Here is a 10,413-nt window from a genome sequence, read left to right on the forward strand (position 1 = left end):
GTCACTTACACCTTCATGCCTTTTTAAAAAAAAAGAAAACAATCAATGTGGTCATCCAGTGTGTAGCAGCTGCCTCTGCTGCAGAGAAGCCCAACACCTATTTCCACTGAATTAAAGGGTGAAGTAAGTGGCCTTGTGAGACACATTTTTTATTGTTATTATAATGCCAGTTCATTCCTCTCTAGTGCTCTGCGGGGATTAATTATATCAAAGATTAAGATGATGGAACATAAAAATGCATTGCCTCAGAAAGGCTGCCCTTTTGCGATCACTTAGATCAATGCCGAAGTCACCGTCTGCATTTTATTCCGTTGTTCTAAAGCGAGCACAAACGCAGGTTTGTCACTTCAAAGTAATAAGCCCCAATTGTTCCTGACAGGGGACTATCACAGACGACGTACCTCTGAGATGAAGAATACATAATTTAACAGCGAGCAGCGCGGTTCATTATTGTGTACAGTTTTATCAGCACGTGAAGCATAAATAGTGTTCAGTAGCAATAACACATCTCTTCATTTTTGCACGGGAGTATGAAACGTTATCCTCTGCAGACCTGACAGCTTATTCCTTCCTAAATTATTTAAAAACAATTGTATCATGCAAATGAATGCAAGTCATCTAGATGCGATGAACACGGAGCGTTCCCGCTAATGTGACCACTTCCTCACCCACCAAATAACGTTTTACTCCCCCCCCCCCATCAGCTGTTTCTGTAATTACTTGTTTATGTTTTAACTTGTTTACCACTCTACTCTCTTAAAGGATTGTATAAAGGTACTTATACGTTACCCAAACAGCACAAAAGAAGATCAGGTATTAGATTTAGTTTTCTTTTCTTTTTTAAAAAAACAAAAAAAAAAACAATCAATGACAATGGCTCCATCTGTGATGACACACTGCAACAGTTCTCCATCTCTGAACGTTGTCGATCCCTGTTTGTTCATGACATGTCCGCCATCGTCCGTCAGTCCGAGCTGCATGCCAGTCGGCGGGGGAATGTGTGTCCCAACATAGATTTGTGTGTTTCCATTCTGAATGTATTTTCACTGCCTCTCAACGAGGAGAGTTCACGTTAGGTTTTTTTTCTTTTTTCTATAAATGCGATCAAAAATCTAATTAAAATTGGTTTACTGTCTGACATCACGCTTATCAGAATATTCTGCAAGCATTTGCTACAGCTGAGTGATACAGATGTTTGCCAATATCGTATCTTCTACTTTGAAAAAAATAAATAAATAGTAATATATAATCTATAATATGCACTCGAAGGTCTTATTTAACACTCAGCCACTCTTTTATCAATAGAAAATATCAAAGTATTGACTCCCATTGCTATCAAACCCTGGTCAAAGTGGATCGGGTCGTACGTGAGTGGAATTTCAACTCTTTTCTCGTTGTCTGAGCGCAGTGCAACTTCAAATCAAATCAGATGCACTTGGTAAGAGCAAACGTGCACGCGCTGCTTTGTCAGCGCCAAACGGCTAATTGTGTGAAATTAAGCAGACGCCAGTGCAACACACAGCGAGACAGCAAATCTATGTAACTGCCTGTCATCATTTTTGGGAAATGCCATGTACTGTTGCACAACACAAACCATATTATGCACTGTGGTGAATACTGATGGACTCACTTTGTTCTGATCGTTGCTGCAGTGTGTGTGTGTGTGTGTGTTTGCAAGAACATGCATGGTTTGCTGAGGAATTTTGTTTGTGTGCCCAGTTTGGGGCTGTGTAAAATAACTCCTATCTCTAATATATCCCTGTCATTGTAGACTATTGGGGAGATTCTAATTACAGTGAAATCCTGGACTTGCATCTGGGCGGTATGTATTTCAAATCTGTCGCTTTGAAACTAACCTAATGGCTAATCCAATCTCCCCCTCCCTCCCTTTTTTTTTTATTTTTTTTTTACTACTTGAGCTTTGCACCCCTCATATCTCCCTTGAATGCTGACTGACTGACTGGTTGGTTGGTTGGTTGGTTGGCTTGTAGCCTCAATGCAATACTTTTCTGTTTTTAATACTTGTTCCTCCCCCTTCTCCCATTCCCAATTCCCCCCCCCATCCCTCCACCCTCTGTGGGTTTTTTAGTTCAGACACTCTTTACATCAAACAGAGATCAGACACTTGGCCTCACGCTGTCCTCTTTAGATTGTCTTTGATCTCTGTAAACTTATGAATGATGAATGAACAAATTAATGAGTAACTTATTTGTTGCTCGGTGCAAACTGCAGGATGAGGCACAAACCGCAGCGTCTTTAGGAGGCGCATGAGCTGAAGAGCGGTTCAGTGAAATACTGCATGCACAGGATTTAAGTGGCTGTGACGTCTTGACTTTTTCAGACCAGTGTACCTTTTACCTATAAAAAAAAATAAGTATTAGACGTTTTAGCATGAGATAATTGAATGTGGTTTTGAATGGTGATTTATCCCTTAAATTAAAAATGACATACGACATAAAACCATCAACCAACAGGTGTTAATCTGCCTCATATTTCTGCTCTAAGATTATGTGTATCTGACACTTTCAAGTCTCACCTAGTTGTATTTTCCATCAATCAAGCAATGATTTTGTCACAGGGAAAATTGGCATTTCATTCAGTATTATGTTTGTAGTAAGGAAAGCTACTGTACATTCACACACACACCTTTCCTCGCACAGAGCCCTAAATACCCACGTCTTCCGTGCATGTATTTTTATAACCTGCCCCTGATCGGACTCACACCCTGAAGTGCTGGCCTGACTTGCAGCCTCCCCCGCTGACCTCCTGTGCTGCTTTAGTTTTGTCCTTTTTCCCTTAGCAAAGGCTTCCTTGACTTTTCTCATACCTGCTCAGTTGCACAACTCCACGAGTATTAATGAGTGTGTGTGTGTGTGTGTGCGTGTGTGCGCATAATCTCGTGTGTGTAGTGTGTACGTATGTGTAATCCCTTGACCCTCCGCTGCTTTGTCTAATTGTGATTAGTCAGCTGTGTCTGGGTAAGACGTCACGTGGTATACGTTGTTATCTCTGTGGACTGTGGCTTTGTTTGAATATGAGTCGATGGCGTCTTTTTTTTCCCTCCTCCTCATGTCTGCAGGCTTTTCATAAAAAAAAACGGCGTCTTTGTCATTGTACTTGCAGCGTGAAGGAGGAAAAAGGGCGTACCCTCATATTTAATCAGGGCCTGTGCGTCTCTGTGTGGGGTTTTCGCCGCCGGTTGTTGTCACTAATCAAACAGGAGATTGTGTGGAGCTTTGATGTGCATATTAATATGCGGATGACTTGGTTCACTCCGGTGTTGCGAGGTGTCATCCACGTCTTCTCTGTCTGGCTCGATCGAGGGATGAGGAACTGTAACACTGTGACCGAACATCATACTTTTAAGGTGCAGAGTTGCTGTCTCAGCATGGCTGTGCTTGAGCCCTGCAGGGGGCACCAACACTATAGCCAGGGTCAGTGTGTGTCTGTACACTTAGATCAGGATTCTCCTTTCAATTTCCATCCCCTACTTCGATCGATTACATAATCCAGTTCTTGATTTATTGAATGTTTGGTGGTTACGGTGCGTTTCACAACCATATTTGCATGATTTGGTGAAGCCGTGATTTCATTAGGGCTGTGATTTGCCCCAAACTGGTATTATTCCGAGCTGTGGTTGTGTTTTTCTTCTCTGTGATAGTCCCTTGCAGCATTTCACTCTTCCAGCTCCAATTGAAGCGCTCTGTGTCCATCTCATTTTAATGTCATGTAATGATGCATACTTTATTTGTCTTTTTTTTATCTACGGTCTGTTTGCTATAATTATTTTCGTAATCTCCCTGAAGCTCTTTTCCCCCCCATTTGAACTAATATATTCTTCATCCTACACTTGCTTTACAGTCTTGATTTCGAGGCTTATTAGGGGAGCATCCACTATCTCCTCTTGATAAAACTGTGTTTTGCTGGTGCATATAAGTACTCATTTGCAATTCAAAATGGAGACACACTTAAAAAGTCACCACTCTGGAGACAAATTGTGCCGAGTGGTCTAAACATGTTCAAGTAATGTTTACAAGGAGAGGCTGAAAGGTCTTTTAAAGAAGAAGCAATTATCTGTGTGTGAAGAGAGATGAATCTGCCGCTGATCAGTAATGGCTTTTTTAATGAGATGAAATTACCTGTGGACCTGACATAGAGAGTTCTGGATGAAATAAAGACAATAGAAGGAAGATCAAAAAGGAGGCATTATTTTTCTTTTTGGGCCCAGTTTTTCTGCCTTCTGTTGTTTCCTTTTCCTATGTTTACCCTTTTTTCATCCCTCACACCACACAGATGATCTCTCCCACCTTCCTCTCCCTAGGTGATTTGTCTTCTCCCTATCACAGTGCTCCTGCCCTCCTTTGATTTTCTCCTTAATGTTTTTTTCTTCCTCACCCCCCCCCCACGCATCTACCCTTCTTGCCCTTCACCTGTCCTCCCACACCCTGTGTCCTCCACTCTTTCGCTTACATCTCTGCTATTCCTCCTGCATTTTGTCCATTATTCTCTCTCCCTCTCTCCCTCTCCCTCGTCAACACACCCTTTCACATCACTCCCCTCACACTCTTTCCCCCTCTGTCTTGTGGAAGTTGAGCCCTTTGTGGGGATGCCACGCCGAAGACCCCTCTCCTTCTGCCTCTGCTGTTCCCCTGAAGGTAACGTAACCCTTTGCCGCCTTTGGCTGACGGTTGTGGCGGGTTACCATGGCAACTGTAAGGACATCCGGGTTACCCCTCTCCCCTACACGTGTCCTCCTTGTCCTGTCCTTGTTGTTATCGGGCTCAGTAGACTTCCCACAGGAATCTTCCCAAAACGCACTGAACTACAGACGTTTATCGTAAGAAAGTTGATTAAAAATGTACATTTTGTCCACTGGATAAGAACACATGCTGTTAGAATTGATAGTCGTGTGTCGCTATTGTTAATCTAAAGTCTAATATACTCTAGTAAATAAGAGCAGCTACCTTGTGGTTAATGTTCCACATTTGGCCAGGTCATTTTTAGACTTATGAGTTTTATAAAACCAGAGAACGACTTAGATGAACCGTGACGTGACCCCCGCCTCGAGCAGTTTGCTGCAAAGCACGGCGTCTTTTACTTTTTTTTAGGCAGGCCATAATGATTTAGTACACTCTGTAATCATTGGAGGCAATGAAGAAATCCATACTTCTTCTTTAGAGAAGTCAGATTAAGATAAGTCAGGGTACAGAGTTCAGTAGGATCAGCGTGGCTGATAAGTGTAAGTGATGACCGTCGAGGCAAATGTTTTTTTAATTTATTGCTGCTGAACTGAACACTTTAACTTGGCACATACTTTTTTATGGTCAAAACTGTTTAGGTTCATGACAAAAAAATACTTGATAATAAAAAAAAAACAAAAAAAACAAATTAAACCTTTAAAAATGTGGCTACTGTGATGATGATAGGACAAGTTGTAGGTTTTCGTTGTACGCAGGCCCAGTATATACTGAATCGTCAACAAGCATGTGTTTTCTGTCTGGATAAAATGAATTAGAAAGCCGCGTCGCCTTTTTCAGTATCTGTTTTTCAGGTGTTTCAGGAATTTTCCGCAGTGTCGTGTAACAGGGAAATGTTAATATAAGTGAGGTGTGGCTAGCTTTCGGCCAAGTTTGCGGTTTTAACGAGTGACAACTTGCATGGTGTGATGGTGTAAATCAGTGTTGTTGCCTTGTAACGCTGAATTGATCACCTGGTTTGTTCCTGAATCTAACACCTGTCAGTGGAACTTTTCGCCCGAACTTCTTCTAATCCATGTAGAGAAGTGTGCTTTTGTTTTTTCAAGTGGTGAACTGGTTTTGTTTTTGCAAATCTTTCTTTGTTCCGGTGGATCGTTTTGGTTGAAATGGTGTAGAGAGAGCGAAAGAAGAAAAAAACCACACACTCATTGTAGGAAAACTCACTTTTGCCTTTTGTTCCTCCTTTGTCTTCACATATTGCATTCCTCAGCATCGTGAGCGGCTTTACTCCAGCTTTGCCTCTCTCTCCCTCTCCCTCTCCCTCTCTCTCTGTCCCTTGTCTCTTAATTAGTTAGACCACAGTCATGCAATACATATGTGTACAACGTTTTTTTCTTTTTTCGTTTCACAAGAGCCGCCTCGTCCCCACCAGCTAAGTATGTCACGCTGCATCGCTGTCTGCCTTTCGGCGTTTCATTGAAACTGCCTCGGCTCCACCTGCTGCAGTCAGATAAACAAAAGTGTGCATCGCCACAGCAGCAGAACTTTCTAAGCATGCCACAGTGACTGGTCCCCCCCCCCCATAGTGGGACTGTAGGGGAGGTTTGCAGCTACTCTGAGCTCAGACTTTATTGTGCCGATTGTGAAAAACCAGTACATGCCGCCAGTCACATCGGACGTGTGGTTTTCTGGGGCAACATTAATAGAGGAGTGTACGCTGTGATGAGTCGTACATGAACATTTAAACGTGTCAAAAATGTAAGGGTGGCGGAGTGATTCATAACATTTTTGTATACCCTCAAGCTGCTCGGCATGAATGGTCTAAAGGGATTTTATTTTTGTTGGTGGATCGATAATGTGAGCAGGGGAGGATGGAAAACGTTTATTGGTCCTTGGGTTCATTTTCCTCTTATGATTTGAAATCACTGATTGGTGTGTTTGTTTGTTTGTTTGTTTGTTTGAACTTTCTCTGGGGAAAGGAAAATAGAAAGGAGGAGGTAGTTGCTCCCCGGAGCAGCTACGTCTGACACAGTTCCAAACTGGGTAACACTCAACGTTGCAATAACATGTATCGTCTGTGTGTGTGTGTGTTTGTATATGTGTGTGTGTGTGTGTGGGAGAGCATGGACTGGTAAGTGCGCATTGACGCCAAATCAACCAAATAGCTCCCCACCGTCGCCTGTGCGCCATCTTTCATGTCGCACGACTGACCGCGCAGGCGTCGTGTCCATTCCTCCACCTCCAACCATCCCTCATTGAGGACATCCTGGCTTGGCTGTCATCGCACTGCCTGTGTCAGTCCTGTGTCTCTGACGTCAGTGTCGGACTCTCCCACCAGTGAGTGGTCTCTCACTCGTTCCTCTGTGCTCCGTCTCACCCTCCAGGCATGGGCAAGAAGGACGACCCTAAACTAATGCAAGAGTGGTTCAAGCTCGTCCAAGAGAAGAATGCCCTGGTCCGCTATGAGTCAGAACTCATGATATTGTGAGTATGTGACGTTGACCATGGGGAAGCTAAGTGGGGAACTAATTAGTTCAAGGTATTTTTTCCTTTCAAAGAATTGCAGCTAAGATGAATCCATCCTAAATGACTGCTTACTTATTTTGTGATCGTTCTGCATATTACATCATTAGTTTTAAAAGGCGGTTAGCCCTTTGCAAAGTCATAATCGTTTTGCAACATAATAAAATGAAATATGAAGTGATCACATTTGCAATCCATTAAACACCTTTATTACACTTTCTGACAAGTAATTAAATGACCCACTGTTATGTCATTAATTTTTTTTGTTACCCTTTTTTTGGATTAACTAATCTTTTTTTTTTTTTTTTTATGCTGACTCTAGTTTCCCTTCAGAACTTAAAGTGTTTGCCTTTGCAAACTCAGCCTGTCCAAACTATGCTTTTGTCCCCAAGTGCTAGAGAGCTGGAGCTGGAGGACCGACAGAGCCGACTGCAGCAGGAACTCAGGGAACGGATGGCTGTGGAAGGTAAACAGAGGAATGTTAATTGAAGGGCATATGTTGTGTTTCTCAGGGGTCTCCACTTTCCTTTGGTGCATTCGATTTTTTTTGATTTTTTTTTTGTCCACGTGTGAGAGTTTCTGCAGAGCTACAAAGGCCAGAGTCTGTCGCAGAGCGCAATCCCCCGCTCTCCCAGGGAAAACTCTGCTCTTAAAGTTTGCATTCCTGGCTTGTTCTCTTAAAGCATCTTGTCAGTAAATAACACGCGACATGCGCACAGTATACGTAAGTGAGATTGACTCCAACTGATGAGACGCTCTTGTTATTGTGGCAACGGTGGTATTTACAGCTGATCAGGAAGCCTCTAGTTAAGGGGCATGACATTTCCAAAAACATGCTCTCAGGCTCTAAGTGTTTGCACAGTCACATTAGAGTTGGCCGACTGGCTAAGTAGAGCAGCCTGAGGCAGCAGTGTTTGAAACAAGGTGATGAGGCAGTGTATGGTGATTTATAACATAGTAGACCCTCAAATTATAATAGTATATACACTTAAACTACCAATCCCGTCTCCTATCTCTGAATCTTATCAATACAATATCAATGTGCTCTCTTCTTGTTTCTCCAATTTCTCCTTCCACTTTACCTCTGTCAGATCACCTGAAGACAGAGAAGGAGCTTGCTCAGGAGAAGCAGATTCTGAATGAGATGTTGGAGGTGGTGGAGCAGCGTGACGCCCTGGTGGCCCTCCTGGAGGAGCAGAGGCTTCGGGAGAAGGAGGAAGACAAGGACCTAGAGGGTGTCATGCTCTCAAAAGGCTTCAATCTCAACTGGGCTTAAAAGGGAGTGAAGCACTAGCTTAATATCATCATCTTTGATCAAAGTAGCCTGCTGAACATGGACTCTGGCAGTTGGTTCTGAAACTGTCACACCTGCAGCAGTGAATGTGTTACGATTATTTCCCGACACACACACACACACACACACACAATGGCTGCCTCTGAAAGTGAGGCGACCTGCCACGTTTACATAACTTCCCGCTGAAATGCAGTCCTGCAGTTTTGCTTGTGCTCGCTGTCTGTGGGTGGAGAGGCAAGTACATTCTCCACGTTATCATCACAGGCCTGAAGCGGATCCTCTCAAACAGGTGAGGGCCTTTGGGAGGACGTTTAAAAGACTTGTTTCATTCTTGACTATCTAAAGGGAAGAGTGCAGTTTGGTCCTGCTGATGTAAAGGAATTGTAAAGCATTGTGTTTTTTTCCGTGTACAGTAGTGTAGAGCAAGTCGGATCATTTTCAGCAGACGGTTTTTCCCCCTCTCTCTGAACATTACTGGCAACCGAGGTGTGAATAACTGCTCAGTCCGTCTGTAGGAAGGACGTCCTCCGCCCAAGCTACCTATCTACCCGACGACGGACTGACTTCTGCATCCGTACGAACCACAAAGACACTATGTGAAAGGCACTCGCTTGAGTCAACCATTAAATATGGACACGTCTTTATGTATTTAGGAGTTTTGTTAGCTTTTGACAGATAAACACTTTTTGGAGATTTTTTGACAGCAGAGTGCCCAGAAACCCATTATCTTGCACTTGTGCAAAACTCTCATGCATCCATTAGCCACTGCATGTCAGGAATGAAGGCTGCAGACATAAAAGAGAACTTTACAGCTAGACAGAATACAGATCTACACTATAAATGAATATTAAGACACTTCACATGACTCGGGTAATGATGGGCTTTGTTGTCGGATGCTGCTCAGTGTATATATCACACTGACTGCTTCTGTTGACAAACACCCTTATTCAATATTGGATTTTGTTCTTTAGGTTTTCTGCTTTGATGAACAGCAGCGAGTTAAATTGACTGTTGACAGGATTATAATGAGAAGAACTCTGTTTTCGGGTTCATTTAACATTGTGATGTCTATTATCATTCATGAATCTGATTTCACTGTTATTTAATGGCAGATCGGTGTAGCTCATGTCACTCATTCTGTGCCACAGGACTGTCTCTGCTGGTGGATATGCAATATTTAAGGAGTACACCGCAGGATCACACGCACTAGATAACACGTAGATCAGTATATGGCAGTGTTAATCCTTTACCCTTGAACAAAATGCCTTTTTTCATTTTAATTACCCATATTTAATTTATGTTTTTGAGGTAGTCATGTCTGTGCATCCCACTGGAACTCAAGTTTTTTTTTTTTCCCTCTTTTTCAAATATTTACACTACAGCAGTTCTCCAAGCGAACAAAGATTTTTAATAGGACACTGAAGCAAAGTGCTTTATGAGCAACTTGCATCTGACAGAAACATTATGGTTTATCTGGGGGGCAGTCAAATCTTACAGCCTTTTTTTTTTGACAACTGTAAAGAAATCCAGGTGGTCACTGTTTTATGGCACAGAAACACTAGAGGCTATATTTATGACTCTGTATGAGCTGTAAATAAACAAAGTGTTACATAATTTTAAGGGTTGTTGTTTTAGTGTTTTAGTTTAACATGTGTGCAAACTGTATTATATGTAAAGAAAATGAATTCTAATTTTTAAACTGTTCTGTTGACACATGACTCAAAAATGTAAATGCTTCATGTAGCTAAAATGCTTAGGGGTGTTGGATGTATGCTGGAAACGGCAATAAAACAATGCAGTTCTTTTAAATGTTTGTCCACTGGAATCTATTTTTAATCCTCGGGTAAAATGAAATTATTTATTCAATTATTTATTTTAATTACTGCCAAATTTTCCCAA

At 42.2% G+C, this 10,413-nt stretch overlaps 1 protein-coding gene across 26 annotated transcripts in view; it reads left to right on the forward strand.

Annotated features, from left to right (window-relative positions):
* mical3a (microtubule associated monooxygenase, calponin and LIM domain containing 3a) overlaps window positions 1-10,323 on the forward strand; it is a 90,854-nt gene extending 80,531 nt beyond the window's left edge. For 18 of the 26 annotated variants that reach the window (XM_058645733.1, XM_058645705.1, XM_058645709.1 and 15 more), the window contains 6 exons: window positions 763-813; window positions 1,772-1,822; window positions 4,590-4,655; window positions 7,082-7,181; window positions 7,613-7,686; window positions 8,312-10,323. In XM_058645733.1, the coding sequence (XP_058501716.1) occupies window positions 763-813; window positions 1,772-1,822; window positions 4,590-4,655; window positions 7,082-7,181; window positions 7,613-7,686; window positions 8,312-8,496 (527 nt within the window). In that variant the 3' untranslated portion in view covers window positions 8,497-10,323. Of the gene's footprint in view, window positions 1-762; window positions 814-1,771; window positions 1,823-4,321; window positions 4,473-4,589; window positions 4,656-7,081; window positions 7,182-7,612; window positions 7,687-8,311 lie in introns of those variants that run through there. The other 8 variants (XM_058645720.1, XM_058645734.1, XM_058645712.1 and 5 more) reach the window with 7 other exon arrangements.
* The last annotated feature ends 90 nt before the right edge of the window (window positions 10,324-10,413 follow it).

This window comes from Solea solea, chromosome 12 (assembly GCF_958295425.1).
Source record: "Solea solea chromosome 12, fSolSol10.1, whole genome shotgun sequence".
Lineage (NCBI taxonomy): Eukaryota > Metazoa > Chordata > Actinopteri > Pleuronectiformes > Soleidae > Solea > Solea solea.